This window comes from Anas platyrhynchos, chromosome 3, assembly GCF_047663525.1.
Source record: "Anas platyrhynchos isolate ZD024472 breed Pekin duck chromosome 3, IASCAAS_PekinDuck_T2T, whole genome shotgun sequence".
Lineage (NCBI taxonomy): Eukaryota > Metazoa > Chordata > Aves > Anseriformes > Anatidae > Anas > Anas platyrhynchos.
The window spans coordinates 21,044,195-21,072,018 of NC_092589.1; the positions used below are offsets into that span (position 1 = coordinate 21,044,195).

Here is a 27,824-nt window from a genome sequence, read left to right on the forward strand (position 1 = left end):
CCGGAGGAGGCGCTCGGCGCAGGCCCTGCCACCGGGCGGGACCCGGCCGCGGCCTTCCCGGGTGTCGCCGGCCCGGGTCCCGCTTCCCTCAGCGCTCCCGGCTCCCCTCTCCCCGCAGCGGGATGCGCTCGGAGGCGGCGCCGCAGCCGGGCGGGCTGGAGCGGTTCGCCAGCCCGGGCAAGGGCCGGGGGCTGCGGGCGCTGCGGCGCTACGCCGTGGGGGAGCTGCTCTTCGACTGCCCGGCCTACACCGCCGTGCTGGCCGTGGGCGAGCGGGGCAGCCACTGCGACGGCTGCTTCGCCAGGTAGGGCGGCGGGACGTGGGGAGGGGAGCCGGGGCGGCTGAAATGAAAAAAAAATGAAACTAATTTTTTATTTTATGTTGGTGCCTCCCCCCCCCCGGCTCGCCGTGGGAGCAAAGCTTGCCGCCCCTGCAGCGGTGCTGTGGGGAAAGGCGGTGCTTCCAGCTGCTGCTCCTCGCTGAACAGGTCCGGGAAAGGAGGGAGAGCAACCAAAAAAAAAATAAAGTTGGGCTGTGGCTTGCAGGCGCTCAGCCGCGAGGATGCAGGGCTGACTTCTTGTGGGATGTTGGAGCGGATCGCTCCGGTTTGGTAGCGGCTCCCATTTTGATGCGGGTTGACAGGGGAGGAAGGGGCTGCGGCTGCCAAACTCAGGCGTTGCGTTTCCGTGCTGCGAGTGCCTCATCCGTGTAGCGCTTCCTCCGTGCCCAAACCCGGCGTTGTTTTGGTGTTTTTAGGAAGGCCGAGCACAGGATGAGAGGAGAGGCTGGTCACCGCAGGGCTGCCAGCGTTTCCCAACCCGAGGCCCCAGCCTGCTGCTGCCTCCAGCTTCGCTCCCCGGCCTTGTGCCAGGCAGCCTGAGGGAGCCCCGCTGGTATTTCTCTGGTTGCCGCTGACCTCTCGATGACAGCCACTGAAGCAAAAAATACATTGGTTTTGGCTTATCCTCAGAGAGTTAGCCACAGACACCACACCGTTGCTTGTAATTTTCAAAACCAGTAGGGTTGTGTTTTCTTTTGCAAGCCCGCTGAGGAAGCGCAGTGCCTGACTGGTTGTAACTCAGCACCTGGTAGTGGGTGCCCCTGTGAAAGAAAACCACTGTTGGTCTTTTAGTCTCGGTATCAATAAGTGAGTACTGCCTGCGTGTGTAGGCTGAGAAGCAGAGCAAAGCATATAATTACTACACTCTAACAGGTCTTTTCGCCTCTTATCCTGTCAGCTCGCTTATGCTTTTCATTTTCTTCTCTCTTATCTTGATCTTGTCCATTTTCTTTCAGCTTTACATCACCTACTTATATTACCTATTCACTTTACTCACTTTCTCTTGTTGCACATGAGCACCTAGTGAAGCCAGAGAAATAAGTCCCATGAACTCAAAAATACTGTAGAACTGAGATGATTTCCCCCTCCTTCACACCTGTGACTTTAGCAAGCCCCAAAGTTTTTTTTCTTTTTTTCTTTTTTTTTTTTTTTCTTCTAGAGTCTAACCATAAATTCCCTTTTGTCAAAGAAACTGGCTGTTTGCCTGTCACATCCAGCAGATTTCCCTCTGGAAGGAATACTTTCCATCCTCAGTTGACGTGGAATAATATTGTAGTGATAATAGTTAACTAAGAATACTTAGGTCTCAGGGAATAACCTTTAAAGATCATCAGGGACAGCGTATTTCAATGCTGCTTAATCTCTATGCCAGCTTTTTCCATAGAGTTCTGGAGGAGCACAATGATCAGGGAAAACACACCCAATGCAGTAGTCCCAAACCTGTTTCACTCTGGAGCGATGTTCCTGTAGAAGGAAAAAATCTCAGTGATGTGTGTAACTGGATCTGTCTGTGCTCAGAGACTGTATCTGCTCCCTGTTGCACTGCAACTGAACTAGGAATAAACTTGCATATATAACCAAAAAAAGGGCCTGATTTGAACTATATTCATTGAAATTGCAGGGTTAGGAAGGTTGTGGGGCCAGCCCTGGTCTTGGAAAAAGACACTTTTCTGTGCCATCATAAACCCGTTGTAGTAAAATTGACAGATTGAGACTTGAAAGATGTATTTGTGTCTGGTGATATTTGTTACTTTAAATAGGCAGCTGCAGTAGAGGTACGTGCTGTCAGCCAGCAGTTGTGATGTTAGCCTGCCACACTCATGCCTTCACTGTCTGCTTTGCCAGAACAACCAGATGATGTCGGGGCTCCCTAGGCCTTACGGACTCCACATGACAGTGACCTCTGTGAAATGCTGTTCGCTGTCATGTTGGATGAGGACACTTGCCCTTGTTTTACTCCAATGTGCACCTTATAAAAGCTCCCTCAGTTTAAGACAAATTTTGTTGCAACTTATACTGGGTGTTTATACATTTTAAATTATTCGGTACCACAGAAATCTCTAATGTCACATTAAAATGTCACATGTTGGATAACACATTGTATTTTTGATAGGACCTGCTACAGCACATGTACCTTGAAGCACAAAAGGACCTTTGTTTTGGCAGTTCCCTGTGCTGGGATACACACATATTAAAAAGTGCAAGCCTTAGGTGACCTTAGAATACACAGCTGTCCCAGGACAGGACAGGATAGTAAGAAGCTGTGTGGTGACAGATGATACAGATTATTTCGTATTTTAACATCTTTTCTTTATATTGGGAGGTGGTTACTCACAAAACAGCAGTCATGCTTTCCATGGCCAGACGGAGAAGGAGTAAAACTGGAAGAGCAGAAGCAAAAAGTTAATATTGGTGAGCAACTATATGGAGCAACAGGGAAGTTTTGAAAACAAGGAAAAGTTAGCTATAGACATGCAGCTTGGAGTGGCAAAAAATGTTACCATCAGTCCAGCAGCATAGAATCACACATTTCCAAACCTGGTAATTTAAGACAACAGAGTGCTTTTGCATAGAAACAGATGTTAGGGAAAAAAAGCTTTTGAAACTCTAAACAAAACAAAATGGTGTCTGCTGTCCAAAAGAGGAAGCTGCATTTTTTTTTTTTTGAAGGAAATACAATTTTTGGTGAAATGTCGTGCTGTACTTGGATGATTGCAGTGTTATGAGATTAGTCCCCAGTAAGTGGTGCATCTCTGTTAGTGATACAGGATACTCTTGTATTTCGCTCAGCTTTATTAAATAGAATAACTTCTGTTTTCTTTTTAAGGAAAGAAGGATTGTCCAAGTGTGGAAGATGCAAGCAGGCTTTTTACTGCGATGTGGAATGTCAGGTATGGCAATGCAATTTGTGAGGATGCTGAACACAGTTTTTTTGTTTGTGTGGCATTGATAGCCTCTAATTGTAATTCTGGGTAATGGTAGGCCAGGCAGCTTCAACATCCCACAGATGCTGACCATGGAGTTGTACATTGGACAATTACAGGATTTGGACGTGGTCTGCTTGAGTCTTTCAAGATCAGTAGCTCCAGGGCTTGGTACCACTGAGACTTTGATTAGAGCTGCCTGTCAGCCCACTAATTATGTCTGTATTACTTCTTTTTTTAAGCACAAACCAGATAATTTAACATTAGCTTACTAAGCTGGTAGGAGAGTCTGTGTCTAAGGAAAAAATCAAATCACTAAATATCTATATTAGATCTTAAGGGCCTTCTTTTTAAAGAATCTTTGCAAATATTTTGGGTGGCTGCAACTGGCAGTAGACAAAACCATTTCAAAACTACCATACGTCCTCTCTAAATCATTTATTCTGGCATTCTTTTGTATGCTTTGTTTTTTAAAAGCCTAACAAAGTAGAATGTAAGTGTGCACCAGAGTGGAGCAATATGAAGACTTCCAAAACATTTGTTTTAATTACATTTTTACTTATTGGAATAGGTATCTTTCAAAAAATATTTTTTCACGATCTAGTACCCTGAATGCTTTTATTTCAAGACTGTATCTTATTCTTCCATTGTGCAAGTTGTAATGTTCTCCTTCTGTTGCCTCCCCCACCTTCCAGCTTTCCTACACTGCCTTAGTGAGTTGTGAGTGAAACAAATGGCCTTTTTGGTTTTGAGGCAGCATTTGGACTCACAATGCTTTAAAGAAATGTCTTTTTTACTGTATTTTCAATATTGAAAGAGCATCAGCCAGCAGATGCACTGAGAAGAAGGGGAACATTTACTGTGTGAGCATTCTTAAAACCCTTGAGAGAAGTCTGGAAGAGTTTTTAAAGACAATGTAGTGAAAAAACATGATTCATTCGTGAGAAATGCTTACTTGGAAGAAATGCTTCCATTTGACATTATTTGTTAGCAAGCTTATAACTAGGTGAGGGAAAGCAATACTTTGAAAATAAATTATTTTGCTGTTTAGTACTCTCTATCTGAGATTCTGAGTTTGTTCTCTTAGCATACAAGAGAAACAGTAATGGTTTGTGGCTCACAATGGTTTGAGAAGCAGATAATTGTCATTGCAAGGTTTACTGAAGTAGGAAAGCTCCTGGTTTGTGCCAGGAAATACAGCAAGTGGCTACCATGGTGGAAGTAGTCAGACTTACTTATACATCCTTAGTTGATGTAACATTGTCTTCTATGTTTTGGGCCTTTCTGAGTCAGTCTTAGGAAATTTGTGAATGTTGCTGAGATTGAATTCTTTGACATTGTTACCTTCAAGCATAATATTCTCTGGAAATTGGTCTCCACTGACTGTACGTGATGCACAGACAATCTGCGCTGTACCTTCATCCCTGGCTTGTTCACAGGCACTTTTCAGCAGTTCAGCAATTCTTGGTCAGAGCCAAAAAGGACATCTTTGCTTGATACTGAACTTGTAACTCTGGCATGTACAGTAAATGTTTCCCTTTTGCCTCTGTGGATGCAAGACTTCATGTGATGCTAGTAAGGGCAGGGCTGTACTTGAAAATTGTTGTGTCATTGTTCATTTGTTTTTTATTTTTAGTTAATTTTCTCTGTAAATCCACATCTTTGCTTAGTTCAGCTAGAAATTATATGTACCCTAACAGAACATGGTACAATGTCAGTGTTGGTTAGTCTCTTGTTATTCTAATAAAACACAATGCAGTTCAGTCTGAGAACTGTTCATTGCATGATGCATTCTGTACAGGATGGAGTAACAGTTTCTTCTCAACTTACTCTCTTCTTAAAGACTGGCTACACCATAATTCGTTTAAAGGATTTTTTTCTAGTGGTGAGGAGAGGTGGATCAGAAGGAGATGAGAAAGGTGGAAAGTGTGCAGCAGGCAACAGATTCTTTGGATGTCTTTTTCAGAATAATAAATTATATAATTGCAGACATCTTCCTTACTCTAGAGTACGTTTCAACTGAGCAAGTGGTGGTGTTTTTTTTTCCCTGTCATAATAACATGGTTCTTGAAAGCAAAGATATCAACATTGCACAGATTTCCTTGAAGGCATCTTTTGGACTGCTTTCTGACACTGTACAATAGCCTTGTTTTTGAGGTTCTTAAAGCACTTTCCAAGCATTTAATGAACGAAGCGTCACAACAGTGTCTGTGGTATTTCTCTTGCTGCAAATGGGGTATAGATGCAGAAATATGCACTGACTTGCTGACACAGATGGTAAAAGGGTGCATCTCCTGCCATATGGCCAGGCATTTAGCACATAAAATCCTGCGTTGCAGTGTGATTTCTTTGCCCTGGTCACCAGGGAGGGGTAGCGCTGAGGTGTCAGGGTTTGATCCCAGGGGAAGACAAAGCTTTGCAGTTGTGTGGGGGCTGATCATTTTTGGGTTCGCTCTGGGCCTGGTGCAGATATGCACCCATCGGCTGTTTTGCTCTATTATTTTGCTTCTAAGACATATAACCTTAAGTCTGATCTGTGTTTGCACAGGCACGGGTTCAGTTGCAGATGTGGGGCACGTGAGAGTGGAAGTCATCTTCGCTGCCGGACCTTGCTGCCTTGATTTTTCAGTGGGTCGGCTGGGTGCAGCTGAGGATGTAGCCTGAGTTTGCTGCTGCTTTCCTTTTCCAGCCCCTAATCCAGTTCTCCTTTTAAAAGGGTTTGTGAGTTCCAGCTGATTCATACCAATTCTGCTCTTCACTATTGGCTCCTCAAAGCCCAGGCCTGTTATTATAGTAGTGGCTTTCAGACCCCATCTGCAGCTGTTCAGGTCTTGACTTCTTAAATTATAATAATTTTAGTCAAACAGCAGGAGACCTGTGCTTATCTTTTCTCCTCAGAAATTAGCTGCTGAAACACTCTGAAGAGAAATGTTTTAAGAGGGTTATGTGGCTGCAATTGTGGAGCTGGTGAACTTGAACCAGCTACTGGAGCTCCTCTTTCTGTTATTACACATAGCTATTATTTATCCCAGACAGAGTGGAGATCAGCTAGCCAAAGTGCAGGAAGAGATGTTTTTGTCACGACTTTCCGCATTTGAAATACGTTTTGCATCAAATATTTAGGGGTTATTCTTAACATGTCGTGTTAAAGAGTGTTGTAGTTGGTATTTCTGGAGTAAGGGAAACGGGTATTTTTGTCAGCTAGTAAGCCTCAAACTGGAGTTGGAGATCTGGGGGTGGCACTGGGTGGATGTGTCGTAAATGGGACCTTGCAGAAATTGTCCAGTCCTCTTTGGCAAGCTGTAGGAGACACAAAAATCTCGCTGTCGCAATTCTGAGCAAGAGGAATTTGAACTGCAAGGCCCTGGCTAAGCCTGCCTTTGGCAAGAGTCCATTCCCCTTCCCAAAAACTTTGTTCTGGGTAATTTTTTTTTTGATAAATGTCTCCTGTCAGCCTTCTGAACATTAACCCATGGAAGTCAAATACTCCCTCTGGCCCAGCACTCAATAAATGGTGGTAGGGAAGGATGTGAAGGGTGTGTGAAACTCCTGCCTTTGCTGCTTGATGAAGGACTGTGTAGAGAACTATACTGGAACATGTCAGGGATCAGGAGATGCCTCGCTGGAATTCGGATAGAGACTAGGATACCATTGCAGCGTAACCAGGATATGAGCATTTGAAGAAGTGGGCTTAACCCCTACACTGGCTTGTCAGGCATTTCTGTCAAGTATTTGTGTGTGTTTGTTCTTGATCAAGTGAAACACAACAGGAAGTTTACATCCTACTGAAAAATTCCATGTGAGGAAGGTGGGGCCAGGAGATTTGTTTGGGCTTGAGTCTTATTCTTTGAGAATTACGTGTCTTTTTTTTATTTATGCTGAGATACATGTCAGCATTCTGGGAATTAATCCAGTAGCCCTGGACAGTGGAATCATTTTGAAGAACTCGATGGAGAAGATTGTTTCCATGCTTTGATGTGAAAAGCACAAGCTTTAAAGAGCTTCCGTTCCAAAAATGTTGTCACTTACTCCTAAACGAAGGGAAAAACACTGAGGGTGTAATGAAAATAGGAAGAAAATACCATTAATGCAGCATTAGGGATTCAGCTAGAACAATGCTACCTGTTATAATTCACACTACTTAGAGAAAACCGTGGAAGAGAATGCAAAATACAGTCCTGCTGAGATCGCAGGGAAAGCTGCTGTCACGGGGTTTCCATCCCAGGTATTACTCAGTCCTCAGTGCTCTCTCTTCTTGTAGTGTTTCAGGCTTTTATCTCCTTTCACACAATTCAGCCGTATCTTGTCCCTTTAACCTCCCTACTAGTTCACATAACTCAGTGTGATTCTGCCTGGGGAAGGATTTTAATTAGCAATGCGTCAAGAAGAAAGGGAACAAACGGGTCTTTCAAAACACTGCTTTGAGACACGCACGGGATTCTGCATTTGATTTTGTTTTAGCAGGTAATCTCTCCTGTTTGTTTAACCGGCGTGTAGGAGTGCTGGTGGTACAAAACTTGAGCTTCTTTTCCTTCCCTTCTTGCACACCCAGAAAAAAGGCTGAAGCTGGCAGGTGGTGCGGGTGCACCAGAAGGGGTGAGAGACGAGGCCTTTACTTTGCAAATCTTAGCGTTAGGGGTCCTGCGGATTCCTAAACAAAGACTATCAGGAATTTTCCAGAAAGAGTCTTGGGGCATACATAGGAAGGAAGCCTCTGGGGGGGATGCATTTTGTAGTGTGACAGCTGTAGGACGGTTGCGAGTGTAATTTCACATGACATGATTACAGCGTAATGTACTATTTTGGTTTGCCTGGTCTGCACGGCTGTGTCCTCTTAGAACAGCTACGCTTTAGCTCCTTTCAGGCAGCCTGTGCGCTGTTTTTTAGGGGAGAAATACCATCCTGGGGTATTAAGGACGATGAGGCTGACGTTGTGAGGGGCTGAATACCCTTGCAACGTTGCACGGCTTCAAGTTCTCCATGAGGCTGGGGCAGGCATTCACCTTTCTTTTAATAATAGAATAAACTCTGAAAGCTGCTTGTACCCAGGGCAATTAAACATCCCTTTTCAGTGGAAGTATAACGTCCCTTTTCAGCTTTCTGCAGGCCACAAGAAGCTTTTCAAGTTTTTACTTTCAGTCAGCTAGAAATCTGTAGGATTTGTTGTGATTCCATTCCCCTGCTGCTCTTTACCACCAGTTTAAATCTGGTCTGGAAAAAAAAAATAAATTGGTGCTCCCTCTACAGGCAGAAGACTGTGTGTTTATTCTAACACCGAAATGTGCCTGGGGAGAGAGAGAGAAATAAATAATTGCACATTGCTTGAATGTAGAAGTACGAACCTGAGCACACCTGAACAAAGATATAAAATGAAATTTGATGCAGTCTGGGGACAGCCCATGCCAAGCTCTGCTTGCCATTGCAGTGTTAATCTGATTCTGTGCTGATCTTTGAAACTTTCAGTTGCTCTGGAGGAACTCTGTAGGGGTGCAGAAAGCCAGTGGCTTGTGCTATCCCTCCAAATTTTATTGTATGCTGAGCTAGGAGTATACCGTACGTTCTTAATGGAAATGTGTTTATCTTTGTAAGTATGTTTTTGTTGCCTATCTGTACTCTTATTCTACAATATTTAAGGAAAAAATCTGGTAATTCTATTCAGTAAGTCTGGTTTTGACCTTACATATACTCATTCTTAGTGATTGTGAATCCATTGACTTCAGACACATTACTCCTGATTACACCAGGGTCGTGTCATAATGAGGGGCCAAGGTATTAAATGGAAATGAACCCAATAAAGCCATCAAGCTCAGACCTACTCTGTCCTCACATGCTTGATCTGAACAATAAGAACTGGTGATTTATAAATCATGTTGTCTGTTTGCTTCTTCACCATTTAATTCTTTTTTTCCGTTGAATAAATGAAGATGTTCTGACCTCAGCTCATCCCTTGTGAATTTGTTTGAAAAAAGCAGGATAGCTGTACCCCTCCAATGTGACTCAAGCTTTTGTTCAGAATTAGTGAGCGTCATCTTATTTTTTTAAAGGAAACACATTTTACTTGACCTCCAGGATCTGGCGGGACTTGCTGTATCCTCTTTTTCATCACTTTATCTTCACGGCCTATTTTTTGACAAATATTTTTCTACCTTTGCAGAAGGAAGACTGGCCAATGCACAAGCTGGAGTGTTCTGCCATGTGTGCTTTTGGGCAGAACTGGAATCCCTCGGAGACTGTGAGGCTAACGGCGAGGATCCTTGCCAAACAGGTGAGCAGAAGGCTGGGCTGGGGAGGTGCGTTCCTACTCCGGGTGCCAGGGAAGGCAGGAAGATGAAAATTGACCTACAGTAACTGTCCCCGCAAAGCACATGCCTGCTGGCTTCCTGTGTACAGAGGGGTGTAATACAGAGCACCAACAGCTCAACCAGAGCACCGTCAAACCGCTGCAGCAGTGTCAGGGCCATCCTGGTAGTCCAGCTGCAGACTGATGGGAAGACAGTGAAACGCCAGTGAGGTTTTAAGCTGTACAGCTATAGCTTGTCACCAAGGTAATGGTTGAACAGAGTCCCGTGAAGTTGACTGGTAAGTTTCATGATGTGCACAGCATTTTAGCCTCTGTTCTGGTAGGTGGGAGCTCGTGGTGACACGTGTGGAACAGCACCAAAGCCGTGCTGGGGGCAGAGAGAGAAGAACGAGCCTTGGTGGTGTATGTGGTTAAATGGTGAGGAATGCTCCCAGTGTTAGGTGTCTGCAAGCACAAACATCTTCATGAAGCAGTTGCCTGCTATCTGTTTTTCAGCTATAACTCTGTAGCACTGTACTCTATGCTGCCCTGTGCTTTTGTGAGTCAGAAACACCTCTGAGACACTCAGGTGTCAATGTTTATGATTACTGGAGTTAACTGGTAAAAAAAGGAGACTGAAAGAGAAACCTCAGGCCCTTGGTCTTTGGCGAGAAAGAACATTAGTAGTAAGGCAATGAGACTGCAATGTCAACCACTGTTTCAGCATTCCTCACTATATGGAAACTGAGGATAATGCAGGTCCTTACAGCGAGGGGAAGGATCCAGGAGTTTCAAGGTTATTACACTGTGTGTCTCTGTAGAGCTCTAAACTCTCTCCGCAAAAACAAATCCTCTTTGAAGCATATTTGTGTGATTGAGGTCTGCTTATGTGACAAGGGCGACCTGGATATTGTATGTAGTGAGGATTTTGGTGGCCTGCTGGGAAGGTAGCTGCTCTGCTTGCTGTGTGTGCCCATGTGTGTGTGAATGTATGTGTGTGTGACTTAATTAAAGCATGGTTTAGTGGTGATCCACAAACAAAATCGAATGTTTAATGACAAAAAGTCATTGGAATAAATTTGTGCTTTTATTGCTTACAGGGAGGGGGGAGAACCCTACATGTCATATAAAAGCTAAATATGCAAACCATAGTCCCTGAACCTCAGCTGCTGGGCCACCTGCAAAGCCATATTTAATGGCCAAGATTACAAAGAAGTGGCCTTAGGCCAACAATGGAGCATTGCTTTTGAACTCTGTCAACAGTCAGTTTATTCACTTTCCTCAAAGCAAAGCCTGTCTCCTGCCTGCTTGCTATTGTTAGCAGCTTTCTGGGTGTCTAGAACAAAGCAAATGACATATTTAAAATACTGTTCAGTTTATGTATATAAATTTGATAGGAGTTAATCTTTGGCTGCCTAATTTGGTGCAGAGCGAATATTGCTGTGGCTTTACTAAGGGCAGTCCATTTAACTCATTGCTGGTTGACTTCTATAAATTCCATACATGTATGGAATTGAGGTATTGTTTGATTTACAGGTAAGAGTTCCCTGCTTATAAAGAATAGACAAAAGTGCCTAATTAAAAACATTAAAGTATTTTCTTGTTGTTGCCTTTTTTTTTTCCTCCTTATTGCTAGAAAACTCACCCTGAAAAAACACAGTCAGAGGAGCTGCTTGCTGTAAAAGAGTTTGAGTCACGTAAGTAAAAAAGGCTTGCAGGTAAACAGAGGCAGTTATTTATATTCATGTTTGCTTTATCCCTTTCTCCCCCTTCATCAAATCCTTTCAGAGCATCTGACTTTTTTTTTTTTTGAGAAAGGGGTAAACAAAGAGAATCGTGGTTCCTAGTTTTTTAAAAGTGTAGTGCTCTTATTTCTTCTTCTCTCTCTTTTTTTTTTTTCCACCCTTGGCTGCTTGTGGGGGTTGTGAAACAAGGGTGAAAACGTAGACAGAATTCAGAATTAATTATGTAGCATACATCCATCTCATGGCTTTTCTGGTACTCTAGTGTCTTTTGAGAATTGTAATGTTGTAAAATTAAAATAGCTGGTATTTGTTACCAGGAGGCATAAAATCAGAGACAGCACAGTTGCTTGATGGTGACAGTGACTAAGGGGCTAATTGCAGAACCCTCTGGACTGTGCTTCGATATCTGTCACTGCCAGTCAAATCTGACATGTTATATATGATTGTGTTGAAATTCCATGTCCTAAGTGCTCCAAAATAATCCAAGGAAGGAGATGAGGCAATGGCTTGCTTTTAACTGGAAGGCTACTCTTCACGTCCTGTGAGGCAGTTAGAAATTGAGCAACTAGGGGACTAGTAACTGTCCTGGCATAGTTTTCACTGGGCTGTCATTTCTCCTGGTGCTGGAGGCAATATACAAGGAGACAATAGGTTTGTGTGTTCACAGTTCTCACTGATAGCTTCCAAAACCCTTTGTAAAATGCTGAATAAATGCAGCCATTGCTAGAACCTGAGGTAGCAGAGTAACCAAATACAGCAAAATTACAGCTTTATTTGCTTCCTGTATGAAAACTTCCATCACAGCTCTTGAGACAGCTGGGGAAATAAGGGGGAAAAGTGCCAATGTTTGACTTTGCCTAAGGCAAGGATAATTTTCGCAGGTAGGTTAGTAAGTGTGAGGTTGAGGAAGATGGGTAAGTGCTGAAATAATTTCTCTGTATTCTTCTGTGTTGCTGTGTGTCTTCAATCATGTATTAATTTGGGAGCTAAAAGGCTGAAGTGTTTTGTTTTGTTTTGTTTTGTTTCTTCTGTTGCAATGTCTCCCTTGTCCTCTAGGAGCCCTTGTTTTGTTTCTTTTTTTTTTTGCTAGTAAGATTGCCCTTACTCTTTCTGCCCTTTGACTTTCCTCTCACCACACCTTTGCCATGTTCAGGAGTAGCCTTACTCTTCATAAAAACCTGCACAGGAGAGGAAAAGGCACATGGCTTTCATCTGGAAGCTGTAATCTATTATTTCTGGCTTGTCCTAATTATCATCAAATTGTTGCATTTAATTTCTCACAATATTTTTGGTGACCCTCAGATCTGCTCTTACAAATCCTTTCTTCCTTCTTCCACTGTTACACACCCTTTTCTCTTCCAGCATGTATTTCTCTCTGCTGGTACTTTGAGCTGGCACTTTTAGGTCTGTATGAGGACCTTTCCTCGTGTAAAACGTGTTTTAAGAAGTGTGACAGCAAGGGTAACTTCATATCACAGTAGATGGGACCAGGTAGCTCGTAAGATTGGGGCAGGCTGCTGACAGTACCCACAGTAGATGTGTTTGTAGAGGGCCTGGGGTTGCTCATCTGCTCGCTGGGTTTAACAAACGCCTTTTAAACAGTGTAACGCTTTGCCCAGCAAAGATAAATTCATGTCCAATTACCTGTTAATATAAAGGTGTTAGAAAATGTTTTTTAATCTTGCATGTTCTTGTACTGCACGTGTGGCCTTGGCAGAAGAAGCATCGCATTTGTGGAAGAACAGATGCTTCTTGTGGTACTTCCAAGCAGCTTTTCCTTGAGGGGTTTCTGTTTAAGTCCAGGCTTGTTCTAACTTAAGCCTTGCTGCTGTTCGTGGGGAGTGTTCCTGTTACTGAACTGGAATGTATTCTTTGTCCACAGACCTTGACAAACTAGACAATGAAAAGAGAGAGCTGATTCAGAACGACATTGCTGCTCTTCATCACTTTTATTCAAAGCACATGGAGTTCCCTGACAATGCCGCCCTTGTAGTTCTCTTTGCACAAGTAAGTTGGCCAGATCACAGTCTGCTTAGGTTGGTGGCACTGTAGGAGTTCTGCCTTTCTAAAGAGGCAAAATCTTAACGACACTGGAGGTGAGAGCTCTTGGCTTGTTTTGGGGAGAGCTGAGTGTGCTTGATGGCAAAGGTGCACTTCTGTGGCCAGAAGCAGCTGGACATCTCCCATTTCAGTAGCGAGGGGAGAGATTCTTGTCTGCAGACTTCTTTATGAGGTGCTTCTTAAGCATTGAAGAAAAGGAGAATCAGCCCGTAACAGACCCTGTAAAGTTAGGCTGTGGGCCAAGCACAGCGCAGCTGCTGTTGGACATGCACAGAAGGCTGCTGGGTTGAGATCCTGTGAAGGCAGAATCCTTCTTTCAGGCTTCCTTTGTGGAAACCCTTGCTGGTCAGGCCATCGTTGTGTTTGACCTTCACAGGGAGTAAACTTCAGAGAACTGGGAAGAGCAGACTGAAATTTTATCTGATGTATGGCTTTTAAATACAACCAGTTAGCTTGGTCATCTGGAGAAGCGAAAGAAGGCAGGATGTCTTGGTAGATAAGTGCACCTCTTTTCTCTCACCTGATTTTCATCCACATCTAAACCAAACGTAGTGGGTGGAATAACACTAGTGAATGCTGGAAGATGCATTTTCTTCTTTTTCTCCTGTACTTCAAAATAAGCTAGTTTTATAATTAAACCTCTGAGTAAAAAGTTTGAGACGTGGATAAATATTGACTGCTGTAATTAATGCTGAGATGACACCACCCTCTGCACGTAGGCAGGCACATATTAATAAGGAGGCACCATTACTATTATCTTAATACTGCTACTGTGTGCTGTAGGGGAATGATTCTTCAGTATGTTTAGCATCTGCTCATCGTGCATTTAGTTGTTCCAAGCTATACATTTCCCTTCAATTACAATTTTTTTTTCTGTTTTAAAGATTTTGGAATTTATATTCATTAAAAGGATACTCTGAAGAAGTTTGTACATTCAGTTTCTTGCAGTGCTTCTCTGTATTTTTGCGAGATGTAGCCAAAATCCCCCAAGGGTTAAGTTGTTTTGTATAAAATGAGTTACGCTTAATGTCCTGTCCTGGACCAGCTCCACCAGATCATGGTACTTTGCTGTGAGCTGCTGACTCCTAGGTCTGGTATTCCATCCAGTCTTCCCTCTGGGTGCTTAATGTCACCTTCAGGTGTCACCTTGAGTTCATCTCATAATGAGGCAACTATCTGTGACTGTGGACATTGATTTATTTATTTTTTTTTTTTTTTTTTTGAACTAAAACCTCCAAAGATCATCTGGATGTTCCTCAAAGGTGTTTTACAGGACACAGCCTTTTGAGGTTTTGTCTCTAGCACACATTTTTCTGGAAGAGGAGGCATGTCTCTACTTGATACATACAGACACGTTTTGTAATAATTAGGCAACCCGAGCTAAAAGCAATATTTGGATGCTGTGATGCTCCTTTGTTTTGCTTCAGCAGTTTCTCTGGCCCCATGGTGTTTACTTTGCTGCTTCATTCATTGTTCTTTCCTCCCGTGGCACAGAGCAGTTATTTGAGACTATGGCACCTCTGACTTCTTGTGCGCTGCTTTTTGTGGGCTTGGTGTGGTGTTGCTGCTTACCAACACAGCTAAGGCAGAGCTGGTCTTCCTGCATGGAGCTAAGATTCTTCTCCAAACCATCCTAGTCTTTCCTAGTCCCCAGAGAGAAGAGAGCACTGTTACCGTTCCACTCTCTTCTGTCCCTGTGGAATTTAACACTTGAGACTGTGTCACTTTACCTTCTCAGTCTCATCTCATCATATTCTGTAAAAAATTTCCCTCTTGTCTCAAGTTCCAGCGTCTCATCCTTTCCTCTCTTTGCACATCTTTTTGTCCTCTGTTCCACCACTGGGAACAACCTTGAGCTCTACTTCTCTCACTTAAGTCTCCTGCTCCCTCTGCATTGCCTTTTTTAGTCATGCATTCCTCTGGTGAAAACAGGGCTATCTCATCCCTTCTAATTGTTTCTCATGTGTCATTTCTGGTATGATGCACTCAAGAAGTGGGTTGTCTCTGGCTTACTGGAGGGGAGTTGATGATAACTCACGACATATTTTTAAATATTTTCCCGTGATTCAGAACCACCAAGCTGTTCGCTGTGTCAGCCTTTGTAGCCTTATGTTCTTACTTGCTGTTGATACGATCTTTCTCTCTTATTGTTTCTGTATTCAGCAATTACATTTTGGTTTGGGTTCAGGTATGCTCACGCGTTGGCTAGCACAGTAGCATGCTCATCTTGGGAGACAAGGAGCCTTTGGATGCTAAAAATAGAATGAAGATCAGGTAAAGATACTAAAAAGCGCTGATGAGTGAATCAGAGAAACAGGATGCTTACCTGGAAACTCATCCTGAGCAATTCATACCTGAGGGGTGGCTTTGGGAAGTACTTGTGCATTTCTAAAATTCAGTCTGACTTGCATGCCAGCTTGCAGAGCAAAACATTGCTGGTAGTGCTTGTTTGCAGCTCCTGCCCTTCCAGAGCAAGTCCTTACACTTAGGTCACACAAAGCTGAAACTCTGGTAAGATTCCCTTGAACTTAGTGAGAATAGAACAGGAGAAGACTTTAAAACCTGCTTGAATCTATAAGAAAGATACATGAACAAGCTTTTTGTCCTCTGATGAAATTAGTAATAGACTTCCTCACACATTTTTTCCTTTTTCTGTCCCCTTCTCTGTCTATATGAGGTTCCAGTCTTTCTTACTCCTTTTATTGCTCTTCATGTGTGCTTTAGCTGACACGTAGCTTTGACCAGATGACAGTGTCATTGTGCCAGGTCTCCGTAACATGCGCTCCTTCAGAGCTCTGTGCTGCCCTAGCCTGGCCGAGTTTGCTGCTGTCATCCCTGCCTTGTGCCTTGCATGTGTAGTTCCGCTGAGGCCCCTGACCTGTAGCGGCCACGTGAAGTCTCCTTGCTCTCTCCAGCAGTGTCACACCTGACTTTGTGTCTGCAGTGGTCTGCTTTGTCTGACACTGTTTGCAGCGCTTTTTGCAAGCCTCGTTTCTCTTGATTGGCCATCCAAGGTGTAATTCCATAGATGTTGAGCCCTGAGCAGGCACAAGTATAGGGCTTTATAGTCCCGCACATTCCTCTGGATAGAGGAATTTGGCCCTCACTTCACTTTTTGAGACGTCATGTAGCTTCTCTGTACTGGTGAGGGGTAAAGAAAATCATAAACAAATAGCGGCCACTGGCTTTGGAGTCTGAGAATGGGATGTGAGTGTGGAGCACTAAGCTGACCGCAGTCTGAGCTAGCCTCTCCCTCTTTTTCCTTAGGTTAACTGTAATGGGTTCACGATTGAAGACGAAGAACTCTCTCATTTGGGATCAGCCATATTCCCAGAGTAGGTTGAGTTTAATACTTTCGAAAATAAAAATAACTAATTTAAAAACAAACAGAAATTCTTACTAATTTTTCTAGATTCGTATTGAAATAAATTTAATCAAACATTTAGTATTAATTTGTCTTGTTTAACGTATGCTAACTAATAAAGTACAGCTAATGATTTGCAGCAGTTTTGCTTTAAAATTTGGTAAATTTGTTAAAATTGCACTTGCAATTTGTTTTGAAGTACTAAAGCTTGGATTGTGAACTACATGCAGGCTGGTAGGAAACAATGGCTTACTTGGCAGATTCTGGACAGGGACATCAAGTGATGATCAAAACAAAATGAAAAGGATTGCAGGTGACTTGCTCTATTCACAGCTTTCTGTTTTGGCTGGGTATAATCCTTCACCTGGTGTTCTCGGAACAACATCCCTTCTACCTTTGTTCCTTTGCAAACAGTAAATCCCTTTCATAAATTCTTTCAGCCTCCTCAGATGTTTTTAAAACTGCCATGCTTTATGTTGCTATGACAGTGGGAAAAATATGTACAAGCTCCTCAGCTTTACAAATAAACTGCAGATGTTAAGCGTTAACTGCAGTTTGGGAACTGGGGAGCACAACTCTCTGAGGCTGAGGAACCTTTCTTCTGCTTAAGTCGGTGCTTCCCACTTAACTTTGGAGCAAAGGAGGATGGTTTCTGCCCCTGCTCTTTGCAAACCCCATGCTGAAAGCACGGCCACTCTGCTTCTGTCGACTTCCTCGCTAGGCATGGGTTATTAGCAGGTTATCTGTGCTGAAGCTGTCTGAAACTAAGAGGTGCCCAGTTAGAGTAGGACCTGATCTGCTGCACATGGGTTAGGTAGTCCTTGCTTCACAGATCATCCTTCTTTGGGAGGGTCTGTCTGCAGTTCTTATTCCTGAACTACAGACTGGAAATGGAGGCCACGAAGTCCTGCCCAGGATCAGAGTCATGGTGGGGAGAGAGAATATTAAACCAGGATCTCCTGGAATCACATCCAACACCTTTGGAAAGGCTCAGCATCTGAGGGCCACGTCCTTCCTACTTAGCAGTTACGCCCCTGAGCTAAGAAGACTGAAAACACAATTATTATTTTGGTAGATTGGAAGAGAAATCATTAAAATTATACATTTTATCTGAAATAAGCAACAAATTACTCTTCCAAGGTTGGTAGCGTGGCAGAGCACTTTTCGCTAGCAGACTGAGTTTTTGTGTAACTTGTGTGCTTGTGCAACAAACAAACAGACCTCCTCCCTCCCACTTTAAACAAGGAGGGTGGTTGTTTGCACAGAAGCCAGCTAAAATGTTAATGCTAATCTTAAGTTATGATGCAGCAACTGACTGTTTTCCTGTACTTTCTTGTTTCTTTTTCGTTAAATGGGTTTCTCTTTCTGTCTCCTCTAAGGAAAATTGTCTGTCATAGGTGCCTAAATAGGTTGTGGATAGTTAAGCTGTGCAAATACCCCACCAGCTGCACTGTAGCACTCTAAGAATGGGAAAATTATAACTCGCCTCGTCCTGCAATAATAAGATCTTAAAATTGTAATGATTCATTAGCATAGCCTTTCTCCATATCATTAGGATAAAAACCAGCACAACAGATTTTCCCAAGGTTACCTTGATGTTAAGCCTCAATAAAAACAGCTTGCAAAGAGAGACTGACTCAGTCTTTCAGATGTGTTTGTTTTGTGAAGTGGTGCTTAACTTTGTGCCTGTTGCTTATGGTGAGGTGGAAAAAAGGTTTACTTTTCTGCTTTTACAGTGTTGCATTGATGAACCATAGCTGTTGCCCAAATGTGATTGTAACTTACAAAGGGACCTTGGCTGAAGTCAGAGCTGTTAGAGAGATTGAGCCTGGAGAAGAGGTAAGTGCACTAGGTTTGGATGTACTACAGTGCTACGAATGCACGTGTCCGAAAAACAGGATCCATCCTGCTTTCAGTCTTCATTCCAATTAGATGACAATTTAATAACAAGGGGGAAGGATCTCTTGTTTCTCAGAGAAGCCTTAGATGCTCTTTTAGAAAAGTTGGGTGACTCTGGAGACCTGAAGTGATTCCAGGAGGCAGTATCCTATTTTGTGTTGAAACCAGGGCAGGGCACCTGCGGCAGTCACTTCCTATGCCAGCCTCTGTCTCAGTTTACCAACCTGTAAAAGGAGGGTTAATTTGCTGATGTTTGGCTGCTGCTTTGAAATTTCAACATCAAAGAAAACTGTTACTGCTGTAATAGTTCCCAGTATAATGGTAATGCAATTGAAGCCAGAATAAACAAGGTAAATGGGGACAGGTAAGTCCTCTGACTTGGAAATCTCCTGTTTTGTGGATGCTCTGTCCAGTGATACCACCTCAGCAGCAGAGCGTGGCTGTGTAGTCACAGAACAAGAGTGTCTTTTTAGCTGGAGCAAAGCTGAACAGCGGCCCCGGTAAACTTTCTCAGTCAAATATTGGACTTGACAGGGAGTCTTCAGCAGCAGAGCTTCTTTTTGCATTATTAAGAAGAAGGAAAAAAAAAATGAGGATGAGGCAGAGCTGGGGAGGATGCTCGTGCATCCACATGGGATGAAAATATCAGACGTTCTCTTTGGGGATGGAGTTTGCATCGAGTTTCATTGGTGTCACTCACTAACGTTAACCTAGCGGGCAAGGTTAATCCTGGTCAAAATAAGTTCAGAGTTGATTTTGACAACTCTAACCAATTTCTGCAGTATGTAACAGTAGTTTGGGTGAAGAGTTGGGGTTGTTGTCCTGGATTGCAGCTGTTCACCTCTATGAGCAAAGCGAGTTTAATTGCTGGAGCCAGGGGTGACTCAGGTGAGCAACTTCTCTGCTGTTAATACAATTTGTCTGTGGTGTTGGCAGTCACTACACGTGCACTGTGGTAATGGACAGGGACCAGTCTCCATTTTGGAGCTTTCTGGTGGAATCTCAGACATTCTCAGCATTTTTGGAGAGCACTTACAGTGAGAGGTGGAAATGAGCATTTTATCTTGCTTGATGTCTTTTTTTTGTCTTTTTTTTTTTTTTTTTTTGGTGAATTGTGTCTTATAAGCTGCATCAGTTCTACAGGCTCTCATCGCTTTTGTGCAGTTGCTCTTCTGACATGTAAGGATTTTTTAAAAGTGGACCAGCTCCTCTGCCTGGGCTCTGTGCAGTCTTATGGGCTGTGTCTCCATCTTCAGGTCCAATGCAGCCACTGCGCCAGGAATTTTTGAAGTGTTTGCTGTAAATGCAGTTCTGCCTTTTGCGTGCTTTGAAAGCAGGGAAAGGAGGAGAGGAGCGTGGGGGAAAATGTGAGATCACACTGAGTAAGATTAGGAACATATGCAATGTGAAATTACACATACATTTTACTTTCAAATAACTGAAAACGAGGAAATGAAACTAAAGCTGCTTCTCGGTCTGCAAAATGATCAACGGCAGCGTGCATATGGCTTGTTTCTTGGGGGAGATGTCATTTAAAAACAGCATTGAAGGTAGTTGCAGGGGTTCTTTTCTGAAGGTCGTTGAAATGGAGGAACACTTAAGAATAGTGTATGTGAAGGGCCTTTAAAATGATCAAAAGCAGGTTTTCTTTGCTTTAAAATGTTGCCACTGAAGTAAATCTGATATTCATTCTCCTAGAACTGGAGCGCCGGGCCTCTCTTATTTTCAGAGATCTGAAGGTCTTCTCCCAAGTTTCTAAAGCTTCCAGTGGCTGCTGTTGCCCCAATTTTTGTCACTTTTCAGAAGGAAAAATTTGAGACTCCAGCCTCCAAAAAACCAGGCCACTGTAATTTTTTTCTAGGCTGGATACCTGAAATCATTATTTTACTTCTGAAAAGTCGGCATCTCTTTGTAGTTTGACAGGAGCCTGAGATTTATGGTGTGATAGCTTCCTTATCCACACCTGAATCTTGCTGTCCTGGGTTGAAGCCAGGGTAATATTTGAGGGAAATTCCATAATGAATAGAAAAGGAAACACTTCTCTGTCAGATTGCACTTACAAATGGAAGCTCCTGATGCTGCCGAGAGGTTTGGAATGTGAGGGGGAAAAGGCAGGGGAGGTGGCTGCAGGGATCCACAAGTTGTGTCAGTGTGTGGTTGTCGTGCTAAGTATGATTTCCACCGAACTGGTAGAGATAAATATATGTATTTATACTGCTTTTCACTGGCTACTGTGTTTTTACTGTCTAGGTTTTTACCAGCTATATTGACCTGCTGTATCCCACAGAAGACAGAAATGAACGGTTAAAAGACTCCTATTTCTTCAGTTGCGATTGCAGGGAGTGCACTACAAAAGAAAAGGTAATAAAATTGGATAAAATGGATGTGAAATACGCTTCTGACTCTCAGGCACTACCAGGGTCCTTAGATGTAATATTGCATCTGATTAATTAAGTTTTGGAAAGTAGGGTAATAGAGAGGAGACTTGGTTTGGGTTTTCTGCCTATAATTCTTTTGCTACCCATTATTTCGTTAAGTGTAAATCATGACACGTCAGGAAGTTTCCTGTTAGATGCTTATTTAAAGTCGAGCTACAAAGTGAAGATTAATATTTTGATAGAAGTGGATAATTATATGGTGTTGACACTACCTGGCCAAAAGAATTTAGCTCAGGACTGAGTTTTCTCAGAAAACTACATGTTTTCTCCTTCCTCTCAGGGAACCTTGCTTGGAGCATTTCTGGGCTCCTGTTTGGCACAGAGTCCTGCTGCAGTCCCTGGTTGGGACATCCCAGTCCATTTTAGGTGACATTGTGTGATATTGCTGGGCAATTTGGAGACCCAGCAGCATCTGCAGAATGGGTTTTCCTGCAGTGGCATCATGCCATTCTTGTCCTGGGCCACAGCCCCTCATGGTGCACAGGCCAGGTCTGTGTTCGGGAAGCATCGCTTGGTGCCCTTCAGGGGACAAAGGCAAACATGCAGACGGTGTTCCTTAAAGCAAGGAGTCAGTTACTTTGATTAGGAGAACTGAGCTTCGTGCTGCTCATCTGTCATTCCAGTCAAAGCAGGTTGTCATAATCCTGATCCTTACATTCCAGATACTTCCCCCCACCCTTTCCTAAAGGACTAAAAGGTGTCCATTTAAGAGCTGCTTCCCAAACTGATCAGACACCCATCTCCTCCCACTAAACCGTGTCGTCTTTTGTAACTTTTTTTTTCCGAATACTACCCAACATTCTTGTTTGAGGCCATTCTGTTGATACTGTAGTTGTGTTTTTCCCCGCAGCTACCTTGATAATTTTGGCACTGAGTTTAATGAAGCCAGGATTTCATCCGTGATTTCTAAGAACATGGAATCACCTATCACTCAGCCTCCTTCAGTTCTGGAAAGAGTTCCCTATAGCCCTCTCAGCTGATAGTTGAAATCATAAAGGATGAAAGAAATCTTGCAGCAGTGTGAGGCCTAAACAGCAAAAGATTGTCTCCAGATCGCAGCTGACTCTTCATGAAGTTGTAAGGTAGATAGAAAAATAAGAGTAAATGGAGCTGTCCAGCAGAAAGCTGGTATATTAACAACAAAATGTATGGAAATGTGTTTTCGTCTGTAGATATGAAGGATACTCTTTTCTATTTAATATCATGCTATGTTCGACTGAGCTATCACATTGTAGAAAGCCTAAGGTACTTGGGCTTTTCTAGCCTTAAAACTAAATTTATTTTAATCCTTAATCTCTTAGAAGCAGTGAAATTTCCTATGCAAAACTGTTTCCATCACAAAATTGAAAAGCTTTTGGATCTTTCAGAAAAGAAAGGGACCTCATGCAAGTAGAGAATGGCAAATGAACTGGAAAGCAGAGCGTTCTAGGATTCCCAGCCAAGGCTTTAGAGAAAATTGCAGGTGCATGCTGTACCCTTGTTTTTACATTCTTTGAGGAGCTTAAGTTCCCATCTGTGTCTTTTTATTAATTTTGTGCAGCAGATGCACCTTTATTTGTAGGCCTTGGAACCTGCATTTATGACATCCACTCTGTTTCCTTCAGGATGGAGAGAAACTGAAAATCCGCAAGCTGAATGAACCTCCATCAGCAGACGCAGTGCGGGACATGATCAGATACGCCAGGAATGTGATCGAGGGATTCAGGCGAGCCAAGCACTACAAATATATCCTTTGTCTCCCTGGCTTGGTGCAGGACCTAAAAAGCTCACCTGCTGGTTGCTTCAGGAGTACCTGCAGGAGAAGCGCCGACGTCTAGAAGTTAAACGTGCCTCTGCCCTTCCCGTGTCTGAGGGGTTCTCCCCGCTGACGAGGGGCAGTTTAACTCTGCAGGTGTGGGGCTGTGAGGGCCTGGGTCTGTTCCTGTCTGTGCAGCTGGCAGTTTCTACTAGCGTGCCATACGGCTGTCCTCATAAAACAAGCCAGAGACTAGAATGGTGAGTGGGGTGTTAGGACACGGTAACATTGCCTGATTTAGAGCGCGTGTGAGGCTGCAGGTATTGCTCATGGTCACAAGCCTACCTTTCCTAGCTGGTGGGATGCAGACAAAAGTGCAGGATTTGGTGGGCATCAGACCTGGCTGTCTGATGCCTGATTCAGTACCCACTGCAAAGGGAATTTCACTCCCCTTCTCTGATGCAACTGGAGAGAAAAGAGGACTTCTCAGAACTGCTCTGAACAAGGTCAAGGCATTTTCTTTTTGGTGCTACCAGGTAGCTGTCTGATCAGAAACAACCTATTCATTGAGTTCCTTGACTTCTTCGTACCTCCTAGTGAATTGCTGGAGATTTGTGAGCTGAGCCTAGACAAGATGGGTGCCGTGTTTGAAGACAGTAATGTCTATATGTTACATATGATGTACCAGGCCATGGGTGTCTGTCTCTACACGCAGGACTGGGAAGGTGCACTGCGTTACGGGCAAAAAATTATCAGACCATACAGGTAAATGCGAGACTCTTTTATTTTTTTTTAATGCTCTAATTCAGTAATCTGAATAATTAAGACAAGTTTGGGCAGAGATCACTTCTCTCGGTGAGAGAATACCTTTTGTATAAACATGCTACCCATGACATCACTTGTAAAAGTGTTCAAATTCTGCAGCAGACTTTGGTACAATCAGAATGCTGCCTGCTTCAGTCTGAAGTTCTTGATTATATAAGTTTATATCATCATGGGTACTGTGCTAGTTCTGATTAGCTAGATAAATACTGCTGGGTTTTGTTTTGTTTTATATATCCTCCTAATACTTCACTAAAGCAGAGCTTCGAAACCCATCTGCAGCCTGAATTTTGTGTAGAGGCGTGGAGCCAAAGCCCAGGTGTCACAGTCAGCCCCCAGCCCTCTCTGCAGCAGCACGGTGGAAAGCAGGGCCCTGTCCCGGGCTGGGGCTGAGCAGCAGAGGGAGCTGGAGCCGAGCTCAGCTGCAGTGCTTGGGCCTGTGCTGGTGCCCCGATGACCCTGATCTCGCTGCAGGCATGGGAGAACGGACAGGCTGAAGCCCTTGGTGGAGCAGGGCAGCGCACAACCTCTGCAGGAAAAAAAAAATACTTTTTCTGATGAATTTCTGGTGGTTTTACAGCAGTGGTGTTATTAGAGCCAGCCCGCTGGGTGCTGCGTTTGGTCCTGCCGTGCATCTCCCAGGCAGATCCTCATCTTGAGCCTTCCCTGCCAGCTGGGGGGGCGCGAGTCGAACTCTCCCTCTGGAGCAGCCGCCAGCGTCGAGTCACAGATCACTTGGCAGAGGGCAGTGATACAAAGAACGAGCCAGTGCTTTCTCCCCGGGGACTCGGTGCCATTTATCTTCCCCGGGACTTGCCCAGCTCCGCTGGCAGGCGCCTGGCATTCCGGGTCAGCTCTACCGAGCTGCGCTCCGCTACCTCCACGCACTGCAGGGCCGAAGGGTGCGAGCTGCTGGGGGCCTCGCTGCCTGCCGGGGACCCGGCTGTGGAATAAGCAGAGCTGCTTCTGTGGGTGCAGGGTGAAAACCAGGCCCGATGCCGTCTCTTTCTGTAGCTGGCTGGGTTAAAGCTGGTGGCAGAACGGCGCTGCCATCTGACAGCTGCGGCAAGGCATATGGTTGTGTCGGTTCAGATCCCCAGTGACAGGCAGCCCCAGCCCACCACCAATTGGTGCTGGCTCCTGGCAGCCGCAGCAGCGCTGGGGCCGAGCAGGGAATGGGCCGGGGCAGCGAGAGGCAGGGGAGGGGGCTGGGGGAACGCTCCATCACTGCTGGGTTTGATGAAGTTGACTTTCCTTCTCTCTTGCAGTCAGCATTATCCCGCCTACTCGCTGAACGTGGCCTCCATGTGGCTGAAATTAGGGAGGCTGCACATGGCGCTGGAGAACAGACCGGCTGGGGTTAAGGCCCTGAAGAGGGTATCTCCTGCTTTCTTTGTTAATAACAGCAGTTTGGGCACGGAATCGCTGAAACACAATGTGCTGCTCTGACAGTAAGCCTGGCCTGGCTGAAAACGCAGCACGTGTTAATGTATTTGCTTACAGGAATTTTGGCTCAGCTTCGATTTTTCCAAGATTGGATGATGGGCCTGTTCTCTCGTACGAGGGGCCTTATCTTCACAGTGGACTTCCACTGCAGCACTTGGAGGGAGCATTACCCTGAAACATTTGTTACACGTTCTTCTCTGAGCTAGAGCTGTGCTAGTGTAAATGAAACAGAACTCTGGCTTCTCCTGCCTTGCAGGGTAAGGACAGGAAGAAACGTTTGGTTCTTATAAAAGGCACATAGTGTTTCATTGATGCCTGCGATTCCGATGTCCAAGTTAAACTAGGCATGCTTTTGGTGGTTGTTTGTTCTGGAACCAATTTATTTTTAAATAGCTGAAGGGAATTTAATGCATATGGTAATGCTGAAGTTGGCAAATACAGCATTTGGTTTTTTACATTCTTCTTCACCCCTTTTTATTAGCTTCTTCCTTATTCCTTAGGTTTTGGTTCTTTTTTTTAATTACTATTAGTCTGTACCATGTTTCTTGACTTTCTCCCCCTATTGCTGTTGGACAGAAGTTTATTTTAGTTTCTTAAGTATCAGTGACTACTGCAGCATATAATGGCTTAGGGTGGAATGTCTTGGTTTGGGGGCTTTTTTTTTGTTCTCATTTTTAGATGCTGGGAAGTTTTTAGCCAGCAATAACAAAGCCATACAGCCATGGTGAAAGATACAGCGTATATGCTCTAAAATGTAACCATCACCTAGTTTAAAATTAACAGAGGTTTTTCTTCACTGTGGTGTTTAAGCTTCGACTAAAACTGGGATTTGTGCCACTGGGAACACGGGATGGGAGCGCGGGGGACTGTAGGTAGATGTGCTGGCATAGTTAGCTTCCTAACACAAACATTTTCTAATGACTCATTTCCAAAAGCTGCCTACAGGAACTGCCCAAAGTTATCCCAGCCCCTGATGTTTGGAATTTAGTGGAAAAACAAAACCATTGTTCTTTGTCAGTTTGCAAGCAGCTCATCCAGGAGGCTGCCATTTCTCCTCTTGGCAGGAGGGGGATGGTGCCGTTGCTCACGGTTGTCGAGGTAGAACCCGAGGCTCCTGCTGTACTGACTTAACAAGTGTAAGAAAGAGGCTAAGTCCATAAAAACTTCCTGAGAAGGAAACAGCTAAATGTTCTTACTGTTAGGCTGCTGCAGTTCCTTGCTTTATGCTAGCAAGTGCTAGCACTGTGGTCTTTGAATATTCTCAGGCAGTCTAAATTTACTTCTTTCAGTCCTATCTATTACATTTTATTGCATTTGCTTGGGGCTACTGCTGTCCTTTTCTGAAGTGGAAATCTTGCCTCTGCACTCTATCCACTCTCTGTGGATATTGGCAGGAAGCTGCAAGACAGCGGGTTTGGCTGTCTGAAACGTCCGCTCGTAGCACCGGAGCTGTCTGTAGGTAAAATTGCAAGGAGTCTGCCACAAGGGAGCCTGGATCTGAGGAGATCTTGCTTTCACTTCAGCAGCTGCACAAGCAGATGCTTCCTTCCTAAAACATCGGTGGCCCCCTGGAATCAGTGAAGGGTTTACAGAATCGAGTCTGAAATGCCTTTTTTTTAAAAAAAACAAAACAACAACAACAGAAAAACCCTCCTGCAATAGCCCTGCTTGTCAGTCTGATGGCTGAAGGATAAATTGGTAGGAGCCGAGCTCCATCTGACAGTGGTTAAGTGTACTGCCAGAACATTACCCACCCCATGTGCAATTTTCTGTCCTGGAGCTGGTTGCATTCAAAGCAGTTTTGTCAGGAATATCATTTTGAAAGGTGCTTTGGGATCCTTTAAGATGAAAGATGTATTCTATGAATGTAAAAACCTTTATTACTTAGTTTTGAATTTCATTTTATTTCCTACTGGGTTTATGACTACAAGGGGACAAAAAGTAGCTAGAGGTGTCAGACTGTTTCAAACCTCCAAAGAGAGTATTTATAGCCTGGTGTTATATATGAATCAATTGTGTGAATATTTTTTTTCTTTTCATAGGCAATTGCTATCATGGAAGTAGCACACGGGAAAGATCATCCATACATTTCAGAGATCAAAAAGGAATTAGAGGACCACTGAGCCTTTGAATCTATGCAATCCTTCAAACCTTTATTTAAAAAGCCTTGTTACGGAAACCTTCAGGAGCACTTTGAAAAGTGATAGAGTGTGAACACAGTTCTGTCCTATAATTGGAATGACAAACACACTTAGGGTTTGCAAAATGTTTCTAGCATTTTAAGACGTTAAAGGCTCTTTCTCCTTGATTTAGATTGATGACAAGAGATATCTTTAAAGGATAGGAGGAGGAAGAAGAGGGATAGAGTGGCTCTGTACTTTCAGTACCACAGTTGAAGGATGTTGCACAGCAAAACTACACGACTGTTCCTTGTTGCTTTCACAGCTTAGGAAATACGATGAGAGAGACAGCACATCACCATTGTTCAAGATCATATTTTCTTTCTTGTAGGTGTTAGTCTGAAAATAAAACTGCTACAGCCCAGGGGTTTGTCAAATCGTTCTGCTGAAAGCTTTCGTTGCACTCTAGCCAGCAACTGTTGGTGGAGTATGTAAAACTGCAGCAGATCTTAGGGCTGCAGAGATCCAAGGCCCTCTCCTCTATCCACAGCCAAGTCTGGGAAGGGCGTATGAACTGCCTCATTCTAGTCTAACTTTATCTCACCACACGAACCACTGTCCAGGGAAATAAATAGCACCTTCATTTTAGA

At 43.8% G+C, this 27,824-nt stretch overlaps 1 protein-coding gene across 1 annotated transcript; it reads left to right on the forward strand.

Annotated features, from left to right (window-relative positions):
- SMYD2 (SET and MYND domain containing 2) lies at positions 1 to 27,358 on the forward strand. Its single transcript, XM_027453721.3, has 12 exons — positions 1 to 304; positions 3,168 to 3,231; positions 9,419 to 9,529; positions 11,181 to 11,241; positions 13,172 to 13,296; positions 16,618 to 16,685; positions 18,451 to 18,553; positions 20,864 to 20,974; positions 22,656 to 22,776; positions 23,377 to 23,551; positions 24,877 to 24,985; positions 27,097 to 27,358. Exons 1-12 carry the CDS (start codon positions 123 to 125, stop codon positions 27,175 to 27,177), a joined length of 1,311 nt encoding a protein of 436 aa, XP_027309522.1. The 5' UTR covers positions 1 to 122; the 3' UTR covers positions 27,178 to 27,358.
- The last annotated feature ends 466 nt before the right edge of the window (positions 27,359 to 27,824 follow it).

Excerpts from the sequence above, each read along its gene's own strand:
- SMYD2 (XM_027453721.3), top strand. The coding sequence starts at position 123 with ATGCGCTCGGAGGCGGCGCCGCAGCCGGGCGGGCTGGAGCGGTTCGCC. Across the intron at positions 22,777-23,376 it reads GCGAGCCAAGCACTACAAAT|CTCCTAGTGAATTGCTGGAG; the intron begins ATATCCTTTGTC and ends ACTTCTTCGTAC. Across the intron at positions 23,552-24,876 it reads AAAATTATCAGACCATACAG|TCAGCATTATCCCGCCTACT; the intron begins GTAAATGCGAGA and ends TCTCTCTTGCAG.